This window comes from Rhyacophila brunnea, unplaced genomic scaffold, assembly GCF_057557595.1.
Source record: "Rhyacophila brunnea isolate RB1 unplaced genomic scaffold, BYU_Rbru_1.0 scaffold_1, whole genome shotgun sequence".
Lineage (NCBI taxonomy): Eukaryota > Metazoa > Arthropoda > Insecta > Trichoptera > Rhyacophilidae > Rhyacophila > Rhyacophila brunnea.
Genome location: NW_028232751.1, coordinates 53,122,753 through 53,142,302, shown reverse-complemented (window position 1 = coordinate 53,142,302; position 19,550 = coordinate 53,122,753). Strand labels below are relative to the sequence as shown.

At 35.9% G+C, this 19,550-nt stretch overlaps 2 protein-coding genes across 2 annotated transcripts in view; one reads left to right on the top strand and one right to left on the bottom strand.

Moving 5' to 3' along the window:
• Positions 1 to 19,550, bottom strand: part of LOC147079954 (lipopolysaccharide-induced tumor necrosis factor-alpha factor homolog) — a 47,743-nt gene that overhangs the window by 22,883 nt on the left and 5,310 nt on the right. The gene's annotated exons all lie outside the window — the stretch shown is intronic.
• LOC147079953 (methyl farnesoate epoxidase-like) overlaps positions 7,885 to 19,550 on the top strand; it is a 62,306-nt gene continuing 50,640 nt past the window's right edge. The window contains exons 1-2 of the mRNA XM_085945965.1: positions 7,885 to 7,996; positions 8,987 to 9,487. Of these exons, the coding sequence (XP_085802091.1) occupies positions 7,885 to 7,996; positions 8,987 to 9,487 (613 nt within the window). The remainder of the gene's footprint in view (positions 7,997 to 8,986; positions 9,488 to 19,550) is intronic.

The following is a 19,550-nucleotide window of genomic DNA, read 5'->3' as shown; positions in this document are numbered from 1 at the left end:
ATTATGCGTATTAGGTACTTTGTGTTTGAAAAAGAATAAGTATATAATATGTAAAATATTTTTCTATGAAAATATTGATGATGATACTTACCATACAACCGATACAACATATTATAATTGTAATACTTTTACTATTTTTTTGAGGACTTTATAATATTATATTATCTTGATTGTTAACGTTTATAATAAATATGTTTGTTTTTTATGTTTTTTTCATTTATAATAGATACTTTATCCACTCAATGTCATATTTAAAGTAATAATTTAGTATCAATATCAATTTCTAATGGATTTAAGTTACTATTCCATTTGAGTCGTTTATTCATTATTGCGACCCGGGTTTCGAAATTCGTCATCTTCATACACTGTGTACACTCACCAAAAAGCACTGACTGTTTATTAATTAATTAATTTTCAAATGGATTAGTACAAAACTTAACTCCATTAGAATTTAAATCCAAATTCAATCAATTACCTTCGGTCGATAGTATTAATATTATAAATTTTAATGTTTTTTGGAATAGATATAATATAAGATATAACTCAAAAAGTGTTTACAATATTATAACTTTAACCAGTTTTAAACAGCAATAAATTATAAAATGGTTTAAAATATATATTTTTTGTATAAAATATATATTTTTTGCAATTGATTTAAAAATAAGGTCTAAATAGATAAATGACCTAAAATTATTATTTTTTGTATTAAATAATATTTTTTTTGCAATTGATTTAAAAAGAAGGGTAAGTATTTATTATAATGCGAAAAAATTATAGACAAATATAAGCACCCACGATGGCCGCGCGGCTTAAGCATCGGGCTATAGTGTCATGGGTCCCAGGTTCGAATCCTGGGTCTGGCAAGTACACAATATAGTTTTTCAATTTGAGTATGAGTCAGAGTATGGACCTGGTAGGTTGAGCAAGTGGCTGACACCCATTTCTCGTAAAAACAAAAACCTGTTAATACAAACCTCCACTCCGTGGAGACCCATATGATCCTATTAGGATCGGACATGGTCGAAAAAAAAAATTTGACATTTTTAAACGATATTCAAATATTAAAACATGTTTTTTTCAAAACAACGTTTTTTGAGTTGTTACTATTCAATATTAGGACATCGTTATGTTATAACCCGGAATCTATAAAATTATTGCACTGTGATCTTGTTTTATAGTAGGTACCTACCTATTGAATTAAGATTGTTTGAAACTGTTCGAACAAACTGCGGCGCACAAGTTGATTACCACTGCTTTAGTGGATAGGGTAACTAAACACACAATGAAAAATAAAAATCTCTGGGACTATGTATGAAAGCCATTTGATCGAATATATCGTGATAAAATTGTAGTTATCGTGATAACGGTTTATAATAATCATCGTCGCAATTGCATGTTCGCATTACCTGTTGGCAGAAAGTGAAACTTTTACTTGATCACTGTGTTTTTAAGTGTGTCAGCCGAAACTGGATTGGTAAACTTCCGCATACAGAACAAAATTCAGAGCTTGATACTTATAATTTGTATTGAGTACTTACCTACTTTATAATATTTTGTAAGTGGTCCGTGGAGTCAACATGTACAAAAAAATAATAACATCGATTCTATTGTTGTAAAGTTATGTCATTTAAGACTTGAGTTGTTTAGAATCGTTTAGTGATCAATAGTTTGATGTTTAAAGCCAGTGACGTCCCTAGACAAAATACCGCTCCTAGGCAGCGTCAAAATGCCGCCCCATTTTTTATAAAAAATTATTTTTCATTATCCTTTCATGTCTAAAATATCTAAGAAATGCGTTATAGATAGATACATTACCGGCAAAATATATACTACTAAGTTTAATTTAAATGCTGTCTCTGCTTCAATAGGCATATATTGCGAGTCCACGGTTTCAGATACATCTAAAAATACACCTGGCAACTTCCAAAACTCGCGAGTGACTGCCAAAAATATTTGGATACATTTTAAATGTGGCAAGTATGTACACCGAATTCAAAAATCTGCACGTGTCATTGCTGGTCATCAAGGACGTGACATCCAAGGACAACGGGAGTAAACTAGACATCGCGAACCCAACAAAAAATACAGTACTGTTAAACATTGTATGTTAATTAATACATTTTGTTTCCAACCAGTGAGCCGATTTTTTAATGGAAAGATATTTTCGTTAATACTAAGTTTAGGTAGCTATTTCTATATAATACCTACTTAATAATTCTCCTCGATTTGCCGCCCTACGAGAAACTACCGCCCCCAAGCGACGCTCAATCTGCTTACCCACACGGGACGTCACGGTTTAAAGCTACTGATGAAAAATTAATGTCGTTGCGAAAACGGAAAAACACTCCGTACCTATGTATATTTTTAGTAGTTATTTATTTTCATGATTTTTTTTGTTGAAAAAGTCATATTATGTGATCCCGATTTGCGAATATAAAAAATATATCATGGAAATAATTTATTAAGTTACAAAAGATTAATAAGGTGCCTAATTATCAGGCTTCGAACTGAAACTGAACCGTAATTCGAAATCCAGAAAAACCGTTATTTTTTTCGGAACCAAAACCGAATCGATATATATGAAAACCGAAACAAAAAAATAACGGTTCGAAACCTTGCTAATTACAGAGTTTAAAGCACTTTTCATCCAAATAATGATATTTCTACATTTATTTTTATACAAATTATCCATGAAGATGCCTGGAATTTGGGTTGAACGAATCCAAAACGAAAATCTTGATAATACATGGAAGCATTCAGTTGCTCAATGACGACGTTTTATAGTTGACTTGGGTATTGGCTCTTGCACTACAAACACGAAAAGCCATCAAAAATATTGATCACTGAATAGATAGGGCTTGAAATGAACAATCTTTGTGTTTCGTGGTGTTTTGATTCATGAATTTTGAGAAAATAATTAAATTTATTTACTTTACACATTATTTGTGACATTATACGAAACTTATCGGACTTATGGTAAAAAATAATGTTTATGACATGTACCATCCCCTATTTCTACAATCATTAATAGAATTTTGTATTATTTTGCTACGCTACAATTTTTTTTAGTAGCTTTCAATTTTTATTACATTTCGACCATCAGAAAACAATAATTTGAAGTCTAATTGACAACCAAAACATCGGGAGTCCATACGGAAGAAGGAGGTCGCCTATGTGATGTCCAACCAAGTGAAAGACGTTAGGGGGCTTTCAATACCTTCAGCTATCGGGAAGGCAGAAATCCGGGATCGATATAAAGACTAGAGATTTGAAAGGTTGCACTATGTTCAACAGTGAGGTACACAAAAATGAATAAGTATTAGAAGTAGATTCATATTTTATAGCTGTATGCTGCACAATTAACTAAATAGTATTTTTAATGGTTATCATTTTATGTAGGCACACCTTCTCAGGTTGCATGACAACTCATATCGCGTTGGTTTGAAAATCAATGCGAAGAAAACCAACGTTTTGTGTAATAGCACCTATCCTGATCCAGATTTCTCTCTGATTAGCGACGGGCAAAACATCGAGAGTGTCGACAGTTAGGGGCGGCAGGTTATATGAAAGTATGGTGAAGCAGGCTAGTATGGCGAAAAAGTATGGTGGGGCGGGCTGGTAATCAATTTGTGGAAAAATTTGAACGTTAACATTATATTATATGGGTACGTTATAATGACCAAAGTAAATCCTCTGTGATGCCCTGAATTTTTTTATCGGGTCGCTATTTCTCGTAAGTTATCGGCTATTGTTGGCCTGTTTCATTCAGCTGTATGAGAAAGCCTATTCCTTGCCCCTCTTTTAATTTAATACCTCTATGGTCGACAGCTTCAAATACATGGGGGTACACATCACGGGAGATGGCATTTCGCAGAAAGAGCTCGCTATCTGAATGGAAATGGCTGGAGCAATATTCAACTCGATGCGGAGTGTCTGGGACTGGGAAAACCAAATGCCGCCTATTCGATGCTTGCATTCTGACGATGCTGCTTTACGCTAGAGAATCATGGCACCTTACGAAGGCTTATGAAGGCACCGTATACTGAGATTCGGAAACAGGTGGATACTGGGTGTGCGATGTATGACTTTAGGAGCAACGAGGAGATAAGATAACGCACCAAGCAGCCTCTCATTACGCTGAAAGTGAAGAGGCGATGTTGAACCTGGCTCGGCCACGTGCTGCGAATGCCAGAAGAGAACCTCAACCTGGCTTGCTTGTTCTTCAAACCGACCGGCATCCTGGAAGGTCGCTAAATACTATCTATAGAGTGTGTACGGCGGAGCTGCGTTAAACTGGTTTAACCTGGAACGAAGCAAGAAGATTGGCGAGGGACACGGATTCTTGGAAGCGCCGCGTGGTGTCCATATACTCCAACTAAGGGGCGGATATGGCCGAAGAACAAGAATTTGCTTTTCCGCTCGAGAATTAAGATGCTATCTAAATACTTGTATATTCTCTTTGTCGTGTGATTACCAATGATAACACTGTATCCATGAGCGAACCAATTTATTACTTATTGTAATTGGTACCTACAACGTTCATATTTATTCCACCACTTTTTAAATAATATTTCTCCCCTTCAACCCCTCATTGGTCTGAAGAGCAGGGGAGTAGTTGTTAGTTGGTTAAATCATAAAACTAAAAGATTCGAACTAGGATTTGTTGTCACATTAATTGGTGATTCACTAAGTAAAATATACATTTTTTTTGTTTATTATTTAAAAAACGGGAAACATGTTTTATCAAAGCGATATGACTATTATGTTACATGTTATTGCATGAGTTTTATGACATGTGATTGGCGTTATTTCAGTGACGTTCACAAACATAGCAACGCATTGTGGTGAATTTGTGTGTGGCCTCCACGTTCAGCAGAAAATAAAGTGTGAAATGAACCATTCGAAACGAGTTACAATAACTAAAGAAAAAGGCGAGGTATAGAACCTATTTGAGTTAAGTATTTTTGGAAAAGTAAATTAGTCTTGTTTTAAATTAATATAAACATTCATTCATTGTTCTGGTAAGAAAAAAACCACTTGGATCGAGTGTACTATATAAAATTTGAATTGTTTTATTAATTGTTTACCTCTGAATCGAATACCCCTATTACATAATACTTAGAGATTGCAATACCGAATGAATATTTCAATACCGGTATATCGGTATTTATTATTGAATACCGGTATTCGTCAAAATATATAATAGAAAATAAGAAGTAAGTACCTATCAATACATATGGCTTTTCAAATATATTTAAAACACTATTTATAGCAACCTAAAGAACATACCTACATTTATTATGTTGAGCTTTATAAATATGTATATATAATAGTATTTTAGAACTGCTGGAATTTTACAAATATCTAATATTAGTCCAGGTAGAGGAAAATCTTTCTAAAATTCAACTTTTGTTGAATGTTCTATCAACGTTGGATCAACAGTTATAAATATTTAAGGGGGGACATGCTCAGCGTAGGTCAAAATGGAGCTTTTATTGCATTTTAAAAGCATGATCCTGGACATGCCTTAAACGTTGTAGATAATCTATTTATATAATTTTGAAGCCTTATTATCCTCTTTATTTATTTTAAACATTTGATGACTGCATAAAGTATTTTTATTACATAAAATAGTATTCTTTTAAACCTCTCGCTCTAATGTTTTTGAATATAGTCATATTTCAGTACATACATGTGCAGTTGTGTTAAGATTTTTTATGTTTATTAATTTTTAAACGCATTTATAAAACCATTAGTATAATTTATGTTGACATTATTATAATGAAATATTTACGATAAAAAATTATATGGATAATCTCTGTGATCCCAAATTTGACAAGAATTAGGCATTTTAGTATTCAAAAAATGGGCAAGATTAACACATTCGAAGATAATTCTAAAGATACTAATTATAAGCTATATTTTTGACCATTCAAGTGTAATTAACATCCTACGAATAATGATTGCTTTATAATAATTATTGACCTAAGAATAAGGTAGTGTTTTTTTGAAATACGCCATTTCTTTTGGCATTCCCCAGTGGTTAAACTACAACATACGGCCGTAGCCATAAATTGATAAACTATAATTGAAGTAGGGAGTAAAATGATGTTAACGCGCGTGTTTGAACATGTACCTAACCGATTTTTTTTTTTAAACGGTACATGTTCAAATACGCGCGTTAACTTCATTTTACAGTCGGAAGCCAACAGCGGTGGAGTGAGGTTGTACAACTTCGCTTGCGTATTCGTGTCGCTATTCGCCTGGTTACTCGCGAACGGTTATAAATACGGGATACAACAAAAATAATATTGTTTGTAAATGAATTTGACAATAAACTCAACATGTGTGATCCCATGTGATTTTGACAATCAGTGCCAGTGCTTGAGAAAAAGTGAAAAATATTTATTGTTGCACGGATAGTGCACTTTGTGCGGGGAGTGCGTCAAACGCTGTGAAGCGAGGGGTTGTCCACACTGTTTTTTGTTCACACTGTTGCGCGAATTCCAAGACCGCGTGAACGGCAAAAACAATAAAATGGAAAACACCACAATGGAAGTGAATGAAACCAAAAAATCGAAGAAGAAAAGAAACGATGATGAAGAGGAAGTGGTTGGAGAAAAAGAAGAAGAATGGCAGACGGTGACCTCTGGAAAAAAACCCAGAAGAGACTCTGGGGTCACTCCAAAGGGAAACCAAAACATCGTCATGATAGCGACGGGAAGTAAAATTCCATTAAAGTTAAAAATAGCGCAGATGCTGCATAAGGCAGGAGTAAAAGTACAGAAAATTTACAATAAAAATTTAAAGACGTACATCCAAGTAGAAGACGAAAAAGAAGCAGATAAAGTGAAACAAGCTGGAGAACTCAAAGATCTCGGTTTTGTGACCAAAGAGAATGACTCCTGCTCTTATGGAGTAATAAGAAAAGTCGATATTGATATGGACCTCCAAGAACTGCAAATGGAAATCAAAAGTGATGCAAAAGTAATCAACCTTAAGAGGTTGACAAGAAAAGGTGACACAGGAGAGCTGACAAAGACCTCGTCAGTCAGTATTAAATTTGGGGAGAAAATATTGCCGAGAACAATTTACATATATGGAGTCTCTTTTGCTGTAGAACCGTATGTATTCAGGGTTATGCAATGCTACAAATGCTGGCGATATGGGCATATCGCGAACAATTGCGGACGTACAGTAGAAACGTGCCCTAAGTGTGGTGAAAACCACAAAACCTGCGAAAAAAATGAGGAAATTACGTGCATCAATTGCAAAGGTAACCACGCGGCAAACAGCCAAAAATGCCCAAAGTGGCAAGAGGAAAATAATTGCAAAGAAGCAATGAAAAAAATGAACATACCTTTCAAGGAAGCAAAAAAAAATATGTTAAATAATAGCTATGCTGACATATTAAAACAAAAAAAAATCGTAGGAAGAGATGAAAGCGAAACAATTCAAAAAACTAAGGAAATCAAAAAGAAAGAAGAAGCGGTGGTAGAAGCTTCAGGCTCAACAATAATAGCTACAGGTAGTAGCGTAAAGCCTACAAAAAATAAGAAAAATTCAAAGGGGAAGACAGAGGTTAACGCGATGGGAGAAATTATGAAAGTCTTGCTGAAAGGGGGAGACTGGCAGCAGATCATTAAACAACTAATAATTAAAGCAGTGGACTGGGTATGCAAAAAATTCAAAGATAAGGAGACGTTCTGGAGCAAAATGGATAGTAAAAAACAAATTAGGATTTTACAATGGAATGCCAGAAGTATGAAGCAAAAAAAGGATGATATAGAACTCTACTTAATAAGACAAAAAATTTCTGTAGCATTAATCTCAGAGACTTGGCTGAGGTCTGAATTAGACTATCTGAAATTCAATGATTACACGATGTATAGAAAAGACAGAGGGGATGGTTACGGAGGAATAGCGATTCTGGTGCATAAATCACTGGCGTCTAAAGAAAAGACCCTACAAGGCCTTCCAACTGAACTGAAGGCATGTCAAGTCGAAATCAGAGGGACACAAAAACTAAAAACAGTGACAGCAATATATTGTAAACCCAATGTTACCATTCGGAAAAACGCATGGAGCAGGCTCTTCGATCAAATGGGAGAGGGATCAATTATGGGTGGGGATTTCAATGCACACCACCCAATGTGGGATCATATACTTCGAGACGCAAGAGGAGAGGATGTCGCTGACGTATGCCTTGACTCTGACTAAGTAGCGATTAACAATGGACAAAGTACCAGGGTCGCCCCTCCAAATCAGAGAGGAGCGGCACCGGATATAACATTTATCTCCAACGAGCTGGTACTGGAAACCGATTGGAAAATAGACTCCGATACGATGGGCAGTGACCACTTACCCATTATCATCGAGTTTGTGGAAAATCAATGCCAAACAGAAATCATCCCAAGAAGAAATTACCCTAAAGCAAACTGGGAACAATATCGAGAAATAATCTCAAATGACATAGACAGACTTACAGAACCTACCAGAGATGCACAAGTAGAGTATGATAAATTGGAGGCAATATTGAATAATGGGGCAAATTCAAGCATTCCGAGACTCAAAGTATGCAGTCACCCAAACTTTAGACCAAAACCATGGTGGAACTCCGAAGTATCAAAGGCAATCGCTGAGAGAAGGCTTGCCTATACTCGCTTCAAAAAAATCAGTTCCACAGAAAACTACCTAGAACTAAAGAAAAAGCAAGCCACGACTCGAAAAGTAATCCTAAAAGCCAAAAGAGAAAGTTGGAAAACATTTTGTGACTCCGTCAACTCGGAAACTTCCTACTCAGAAATGTGGAGAAAAATGAGTTGGATGAAGGGCAAATCGGGAAACAAATTCAAAAATCAACTGGATGAAAGCATGGCGTCACTCCTCCTTCAACAACTAGCAAGTAAAAGTGACGAAACGAATGAAGAAATCGCAGAACAGGAAACATATAATCCTAATGATACAATGAATGAAATTCTTACAGTGGCGGAACTAAGATCAGTAACCAAAAATAAAGACACTGCCCCCGGCATGGACGAAGTTTCATATTCCATGATCGCTCAGCTGCCAGAGATCGGAAAAAATAAACTAGTGGAGATATTCAACTTAATCATGGAAACCGGCAAAGTCCCTAGGCAATGGAAGGAAACGATGATTATCCCAATCTTAAAACCAGGGCGAGACCCTACCCTAGTGTCGCCAGTCAGACCAATTGCACTCATATCATGCATGTGCAAAACGTTCAACCAGATGATTGCAAGAAGAATCGAATGGTTTGCAGAGAAAAAACAACTATTTCATCACAATACTACGGGATTCAGAAGGCAAAAGTCGACTCTGGAGAACATAGGCAACCTAGTACTAGACATCAATGCAGCACAGGTCAAAAACGAAGTAACCCTGACAACATTCCTGGACATCCAGGATGCGTATAATAATGTGCATGTGAAAGAAGTGTCAAGGGTGTTGAATGAATGGGGAATCGGTGGGAAGATCACTAAATATCTTAAGCAGTATTTAAATGAAAGAAAAATCACCATGTGCATTAATAATGAAAAGAAGAGTACGGTATGCTCAAGAGGCCTTCCGCAAGGAGACCCCCTATCCCCATTACTATTCAACATTCTTACAACTGACATATTAAAGTTAATGACGAGGGTCAACATTGTACAATATGCAGATGATTTTGCACTTTTTTGTTCGGGAAAAAGAGTAGATGAATGTCAAAGGTTAATGCAGAAGAGTCTTGACGAAATGAAGGTCGTTCTTTTTGCCAGAGGCAAGAGACAAAACCAGCTTAACTTAAAAATCGACGGCACTATAATAGAAAGAGTAGACACTTATAAATTTTTAGGTATGAACCTGGACTATAGACTAACGTGGAAGCATCATATTAGTCATTGCGCGAATAGCCTGACACAACCTCTGATCATACTCAAAGTACTGGCGGGAGGTGGGTGGGGCGTACACCCCATTCATATGAGAAGGTTATACACGGCACTCATTAGAAGCCGATTAGATTACGGGAGCATGTTTTACCACTCCGCTGCCGAAACTAATTCGGTGAGGCTAGACCGCATCCAGTCCAAAGCATTAAGAATATGTGGAGGATTTATCAGGACAACACCCATTCACGTGCTCCAAGCGGAACTCAGCGTACCTCCACTGAATGTCAGGAGATGGGCACTGGCTACCAAGACATGGATGAAGTGGAAATCTATAATAGATAACCCCATATTGGCAAAGGTGAAACTCCTATACGAGCTTGTTGAAAGCAATACATACTATGAGAAAAGAAAGCTCCCTCTACTGGTAGGAATCCTAAAAGCCACAGAAAGTTGGGAGGTATTAAATACAAAATGCCTAGGTATGTATTCGCTGAGGAGGCCAGTTGGTACCTACGACCTCAGCTCTGTTATCCAACTAGAGGTCAAAGGAATAGACAAACCAAAACGGAGCATAGTATCCGATAAAGGAAGAGAGCGTGTCGAAAAAATGCCGACAGAGAGGTACGCAGGATGGAGCCACCTTTATACAGATGGATCCAAAGATCAGAATAGAGCAGGAGCAGCTCTTGTGATACCAGAAGTAGGTATAAACAAGAGCTGGAAGCTAAACCCAGCAATACCAATAATGACAGCGGAACTCATCGCGATAAACGAAGCAATTAAATACACTTTAAGCGATGATTTCTCGGCGCAATCCGCTGTCATTTTAACAGACTCCAAAAGCGCTTTACAACATCTTGCCGCAGCAACTCGCTCACATAACAGTAAAACCATAGCATACCACATCCTTGACCAGATCGACGCCAAGAAAAATAGAGGAGGAGATCTATGCCTTCAATGGATCCCATCGCACATGGGCATTGAGGGAAATGAAAGGGCAGATGAGCTGGCAAAGGTAGCCGGCCATTCAGGGGTACCATATCAGTGGATACCAGAAAACCTGGACTGGAATGAGGCTATAAAGAAAATGTGCCATAGTATGTGGATAGATTTTCACCATAGGGCATCATTAGAAAAGGGGAAATGGAGTAAGTCGATTCTACCAACACCACGAGAGGTGCCCTGGTTTGTAGAGTCTTCTTTGACGAGGAATGAGCTTAAGTTAATACTGAGGCTAAGAACAGGGCACACCATGGGCAAAAGATTTGATGTCCTCATGGGAAGAAGCGAATCGCAGCTCTGCGATGAATGTCATGTTTTAGAGGACATTGTACATATAGCACTGCAATGCCCCAAATATGAGCACAGCTGCGAATTGCAGATATCTATGAGAATGTCGACGAATTGAAGGGTGTCCTGGCGGTGGGTAAGACGGAAGAGCTAGGCAAAATTGTAAAGTTATTTAACAGAATAGCAGTGAGGACCTGATCGACGGATCCCCTTCTAGAAGAGAAGAGGCGATATGACAGCGAGTCGCAGTCAAAGCCTCGGTAAAATCACAAAAAAAAAAAAAAAACTTCATTTTACTCCCTACTTCAATTATAGTTTGTAAATTTATGGCTACGGCCGTATGTTATAGCTTAGCCACTGGGGAATGCCAAAAAAAATGGTGAATAGGATGTTCTCAATTTTGCTATTTGAATATACGATATTTTTACAGCATAAACATACTCTTTATTTAATAGAAAATCGTATTATGGCATTACATCTATGTCCCAATACGCCATAATACATAATAAAATACAATGGAAAAATAGAAACATTATTCAGTCAAGTCACGAAATTAGTGAAATAACTTAATTATTAATGACAAACAATATACTTACCTAAAACACGAAAGAAGAAGAGAAAATAGGTTCTTATGTAAATATTAAAATAAAATAATAAAAATAACAAAATTGACAAACTAAAACTGAAGTAGGGAGTAAGATCATGTTAACGCGCGTGTTTGAACATGTACCGTTTATAAAAACGGTTAGGTAATAGTTAGGTAGACGAATGTAATTTCAAAAAGGAAAGTATAATTTCACCATTGACTGATATATTAGTCAAATGGGTTGCCATGGCAGTTTGTTGGTGTGTGTGTCATTTTTTTGGTTATTTGTCTGTTGTCTGTCGTGTACAAACGAAAATAAACGATATGACAGGTAAGTAGGTAAACTAATGAATTTTCAGTTAATTTGTAATTAAAAATGAAAGAGGACGACATTCCAAGTGTGCTGGGCGGTATAGGGACATCAGTATCACTGACTGCTATAAATAATGCAAATGGATTTGACATTTATTACTTTATTAGATTGACATTATTTATTGACATAGATTAGACGTAATACGAGAAGACAGTGTCATCTACATTTTTTGTGTAAGTATATGCTTTCAATTATCATTCTTAGAAGATTTATTCCATTGAAATAATAAAAAAAAACGGTGTGTGTACTTATGTACGCGTGTTAGAAGTTATACTTCTTTGGCGTAACAAAATTAAAACAAAACCTGTGATAACCTAGATTCTTCGACTAGCTCTGGTGTGGTGATTTAGAATCAGGTTCACAAAATAAATAAAAGTGTTTCTTTGGTTCATCGAACTATCCAAATTATTTGTTTTTCTTATTGGTGGGAAGTTGAAATTGAGTGTTTATTAATATTATTTACTATTACTATTTTAATTATCTTGTCAAATTACACCTCAGAATAAGGGCCGATTATTGAAGCTCCGCTGGTTTAAAATTATTTTATTGCTTCATTCCGTAATAAATTATTAATATTATTTAATATTACTACTTCAATTGTCTTGTTAAATTACACACTCAAAAAAAGGGCCGCTTATTGGAGCGCCGCTGGTTTAAACCTATTTTATTGCTTCATTCCGTAATTAATAATATTATTTACTATTACTATTTTAATTATCATGTTAAATTACACACTCAGGAAAAGAGCCGCTTATTAGAGCGCCGCTCGTTTAACATGTACCCTTGAGACCGAAATGAATATAACCATAATAATATTTATTTACCAACTTTACCAACAAAAATTATTGAAAGTATGCAGAATGCAATATAAATTATAATAAGTATGTGTTACATCGCGGTCACCCTCACTCACCAAAGGTTAACACACAGGTGAGTGTACACGGCGCATGAAGATGCCGAAAGGCGAAACCCGGGTCGCAAAAAAACGACTTAAATGGAATAGGACAAAACTTAAATCCATTAGAATATAAATTCAAATTCCATCAAGTACCTTCAGTTGATAGTATTAATATTACAAACCATAATAGTTTAGATATGCTATGGGCGGTTCGACAAAAATAGTGCACACCTTTTCAGTCATGGTTATTTGTTTTTGTCGAATTAAGAATACATACATTACAGATGATAGTTAAATCATTAAGCCCTTCCTAACCAAGTCGTAATCGATAAAAATATTCTTCTATCTATAAAATATCTGAAATTATTCATTGTTTAATGGCATAATTTTAAATATTTTATAGATAAAAAAATATTTTTTAACTATTACAGTTTAGTAAGGCAGGGCTTAATGAATTTGAAAAAAATAACCAACTATTTTAATATATCTACACATTGTAGGCTTAGTTAAATGAAAACAAATATGTTTGACTGACAAAGTTTAGTGTGCAATATTTATGTCGTATCTTAACAGCCTACCTCCACTTTTCGCCACTAATATATACACATTACACACACAGAGAGTTCTAATCACTGGCCACGTAACTGACGTAACAACTCTTCCTAATTCATTGTTTTATAACTCATATAATGTTATTGTAATACCAACCACAGAAACAGTTCAAGAAGCTAATTCTAAGGGAATTAATTCCTTGTTCAATGGTACCGACCATTTCGTCAGTCCAGTCCATTGATAATCAATGGTCCAGTCACCCCGTGTCAACCATATTAATATTAGAGCAGCGTTACACGGTTATAAGTTCGCCGTGAGCTTTCTTATCGGAAAGAGATGAGCGCATACTATACGGTCTCCAATTTTGTTAGATTCAATATGAACATTAATTCAATTTTCAAAGCTGATTTTGGCAAAATTCATGAATTCAAGAATGAAAACCTAACCTTACCTAACAAATGATCCAGTATATCGGCCATTTTCAAAATTTGTTTGCTGCTGGCTTCCTGTAAAATGTAAACCGACAAGAACCGTGTTTTATTTAGACATGAATTTTATGAGATTGGACAGAAAGAGGTTGGCCGGTCTTTAATATACGACCATATATTTCCGACACAATATTTCACGGTTAAAAGTGTGATACGGCGAACTGCATACGTACAAGTTTCCAGACACGGCGTTACACAGTTATTAATTTTAGTCATGCTATTGTAACTAAGATGAAAATTGATTCGATATAAACAAAAAAAAAACAATTCAGGTTACAGATACAATTTTTTAATGGATGTTCTTTAAATTAAATATAAAATACATTAAAACTGTGCGAACTTCGAAAAAACCATATTTTTTTAATTGCAAGGCTTGAATTTAAAAATACGTATTGCTTAATTCATATACTTTCAAATGTAAATTATCAGACAATGTTGTTGCTGTCAAAGCTGCATTCCGTCGACATTGCTGGTAGCATTACGCTCCCCCTTAAAGTGACGCATCAGTGAAACGCCAAATAATTTTCAACTGTACGCGCGACGAAATTTTGGACTCGCTGCCATTCACTGAGAGAATGTTGACCCAGGAACACGTCACTTTGCTGCGTGATGGCGACGGGTCAATTAATTCTAAAATCGTGTAAAGATGACTAAAAACGTTACCCATTTACTTTAAAAAGAAAACATGTCAATGAATATATTATTATTGTTACTAATAGAATAATAAACAGAACATAAAATGGACGTATGTTTGGATTTATATGACAATTAATATTTCGTTTGACAGGCGTCATTTTCACCCGCCACCCGCAATCCGCGCATCGCCTAGCGACGATCTTTTTAGACCGTGCCTCAACTAATGCATGGCCTTAATCAAGATTCGCAGATGATACCACGTTAATCGCTGCTGATGAAAAATAACTCACAGAGCTGCTACATCTGATAGAGGAAGACAGTCACAAATATGGCTGTCTTATTAATAGAAATAAGATAAATTATCGCTATCGGTCGGGCTAACCTTATACCAGCAGTAAGTATGCTCCAAAACCTAAAAACAGTGGGCGAGTCTGTATAATATCTGGAAACGACCATTAGTTGAAAGGCGAATGTGAAGCAGAGATAAGAAGGCGCACACAGTTGCGAGAAATGCGATGACTCGTCACTGACCACTGGGTATATATAGGGATTGCAATACCGGTATGCCAGTATTTAACAATACCGAAATACCGGTTTTAAAAATCCAAAATACCGAAATTTTCGGTATTGAGAAAGCACACTCGTTTACGTTTTTGAAAATGAATTAAGTATTAGTTATGTGCTGCTAAAAATATGCAAACATATCGAGTGAATCCAACAGAAGTGAACAAATAATAAAACAAATTTCATAAAATATATTTATGTAAGTAATTGTAGGGATGAATTATCATAATATTATTTCGAAATAAAAAACATCCGTGACAAAAATGTTCAATTATTCTATAATTATTGATGACTGTAGAAATGTGTAAATGTGTAAAATGTGGAAATGTGTAAAAGACTGTCTAAATGAAGCTTTTCATGCAGCCGGACTTATATGCACTTGATGAAATTTTGAGGGCTTTAGTTTAAATTATCAATATATTCAAATTATTTGTAAAAATCACTAGTTCTACAATTATGATCAATACATGTTTTTAAATGTCAACATAATAAATGTAGGTATGTAGTTAATAATAATAAATACCGAAAAACCGGTATTGACATTTTCATTCGGTATTGCAATCCCTAGGTATATGGAAGGATCGGGGAATTACAATTGCCACAAAAATGACGACTGTGCAAACATTAGTGCTCTCCATTTGTTATACGGTGTCAAGCCATGGACCCTGAAGGTAAAGGAGTGGAAGGAAATTGATGCTTTTGAAATTAATTCTTGGAGTGAGCATATGACGAACCAGTCAATCATCCCATTATCACATAATATAAAAGAACGGCTCTCTACAATATGCTTGAAACGCATTCTGCAGTTTTTTTTTGACATATTGTTTGGCGCGGACCGAATTACCTGGAGAAATTGACGGTTTTGGGTATCATCTAGGTAAGGCAAAGTAGAGGAATACAACTTGGTTGTGGTCTGGCGGCAGCCTACCCTCTGCCCTAAGAGAAGCAGAGGATCGAAAAGGGTGGAAAGTCTCGGTCGCTCAAAAGATGTTACTCACTCCTCCCTCACTCGGAATGATTGTTATCCATTCGTTGGGATTCTGCACTGATACAAAAACCTATTGAAACAACAGCGTGTATTTGTGCCTGCCACGGGATCGAACCCATGATTCACGATTTCACAGACGACCACTCTACCAGCCACACTACCTTTGAAATTACCATATTTTCACATATAAATTTAAATTGTGACTGTTGTGTAACACTGAATAACCTGGACATTTAAACTATGATTGAAATATTTTAGCTACTATCTACATCTACAATATAACTAACAATATAAATTATCCTTTTTTGACCATGTCCGATTCCAATAAAATCATGATTGCATGTAAACGTAAAAAATTTCACCGTGTCACAGCTCGCCGTGAGCTTTCTTGCCAGAAAGAGATGAGCGCATACTATACGGTCTCCAATTTTATTAGATTCAATATGAACATTAATTCAATTTTCAAAGCTGATTTTGGCAAAATTCATGAATAATTCAAGAATGAAAACCAAACTTAACCTAACAAATAATTCAGTATATCGGCTGATTTCAAAATTTGTTTGCTGTTGGCTTCCTATAAAGTGTAAACCGACGAGAACCGTGTTTTCTTTAGACATGAATTTTATGTCAGTATTATACGACCCAAAGAGGTTGGACGGTCTTATATTTCCGATACAACATTTCACGGTGATGTTTGATACGGCGAACTGCATACGCACAAGTTTCCGGACACGTAAAACATATGGGTTTCCACAGAGTGGAGGTTTGTATTAACAGAATTGTTTTTACGATAAATGAATGTTACCCATTTGCCCAACCTATTAGGTCCATACTCTAACCTAAACACAAATTGAAAAACGATGTGTGTATTTGCCAGACCCAGGATTCGAACCTGGGACCAACGACGTTATAGGCAGACGCTTAAGCCGCTCGGCCACTGTCGGTGTAAAGTAAACCTTTGTCAAAATCCTTATCTTACAAAAACCAGCAACTCTCACAGAACTCATTTGGGAGACGCTGCACTAGAGTAGGTACCTATAGTAGTGAACATAGCAGGTAACTCAGAAATAATGGGAACTGAAATACCTAACGGGTAAGGAGTAGCAGATAAACAATCTCGAGTAATATTGACAAACTGCTCTCGGTTTATGCATTGACGCTCGTTTAATATTGGTGTAGTACACATACTATTGCACGTGCATAATGCGTGTTTCATTTTCATAGGACACACACATTCAAAACCCTGCGTCAAAATGTAGTGTATTGAATATTGCCTATCGGAATTATATTTATTATCTGTTCTGCGGTACCGGCGCTCACAGTTTATGAAGCATTGTACCAAGTAGTATCTATTTAATTACTCTTCACCATTTGTAATCCTAATCACTAATCAGGGTATTGCAGCTGTTTTTACTTGTTGACTAGTGAGCGTGAAGGTCATGTGTATTGTTTTGGAAGGCTGATTATTTTGCTGCGTTCGTTTTTTTTAATTGGCAGACTATGTACCTTAAATTATTGATATTAGTTTTGTTATTGCCGGCAATTACCACCGACAAGGTCGGCTGTATGTAGTGAACAGGATAGCAAAAAATGACACAGGTTCGTTATTTTATAAAAGAGAAATCGCTAGCCAATGAAATATTAATTTTTTCCAATGATATTTATTATGTATAATTTTGTAATCAGAAGTGTCAGCCGACGTTATTCATCGTATACAATTAGTAATTACAATGATTATTATGTGCATGTGTGGCAGTGATTCCCAACCGTTTTCTTTTAAAAGGGTCGGGTGGTTACCCGCATGGCCCCCACAACCTGAAGCGGACCTCCAGACCAGGATGTTTAGCGGCTCCCCTACCTATCGCTTAGGTTAAGCGCAGTGTTGTGTTCTACAATACTGTTCCTTAAATAGCGTTCCTCTGATCCCCGGGGTGTCATATATGATAAAATTAAGACCATTCCGTGTATTTTCAGCGATTTTTTGTATTTTTAAATAAATCTTTTAAATAAATTTAAAAAAATAAAGTAAAATTTTAAATAAATATTGAGTTGTCGGCACTCAGCATCATATTATGAAGCACTGATCTTGACCTCTTTTGTGGTAGCCAAGAAGCCAAGTAACATGTGACCCGTCGCCATATTTGATAAATAACCATGTTTATTAGTCAGGATACACAATTGTCATTTAATTACATCAATAATTATAACATCACAAAACCACATATTTAATGATAATATGCTTCAATTGAAATAGCGACGCAGGTGACTTTTTTTTTTACTACTAGAGCAAATTTGTGATGTGTGTTTATCTCGCTTAACTGGTTGACCCGTCAGGCCCGGCCCCCAGGCTAGAGCTCTGTTAGCCCCCACTTTGTGGGGGTCATGGGTTACCGTATTCATCATGTACATACCAAAGAATAACACTCGGTCTCCATCGCCTCGGGAAAGTGTCGCCGAGTGGCTCAGCGAAACTTTCTTGGGATGGAAATCCTTTCTCGTTAACACATTAAGTCTTTCAGTGCTAAAGTAACCATTAGTTGGCTATTAGATATAATTAGTATGATATTTAAATGTGGTATTTAATTACTAATTATCTGGTCAGCATTTTTAATGTTTTTGAAACAAAGTTTTATGTTTAATTCTACGCAGCGCTCGAAATGGAAAAGTTTACGAACCGGAGCGCTCGGAAATTTTCTGAAGATATTAACATAGTTATTAAATGTTATGTGTATTTCATAAAAATAAGTTTGTTAGATTTTTGTTATATGGCCTATCTAGCTCAAACGGTCAAATATTTTTTCCACGAGACGGAGCAATAACTTTACCGATTTCACGAAAAGGAATGGCGCTCCGGTGCGTTCCGGTCCATTTCGAGCCCTGATTCTACGTTTTGTTCGTCTTACTTGAATACAAGCAAACATTGTGTAGAGGAGGAGGATAATAAAAATCTATCGAATATTTTATCAAATTTACAAGGAAGTTGATGGAGTCATATTTTTTTCAAGTTTGTAATTTGTGGATCTCTGATTGGGTTTCACTGACATAATGCACTGGTTAAGTGTCAAATACACGAAGATAGTTGAATTATAATAATTATTGTACTAAACACTTAGTTGAATATCTACTTCATACGTCATTAAATTTGTAGGCGTGTACAAGATTTCCTTCAAAATAACAACTACGGCAATTATTATTGAACTGAATTTTAAAATTAAAACGATTGCGAAATTCCCGCATCTGTAGTTATTTTAACAAAAATGATACAGCCATTTTAGTAATTTCCCG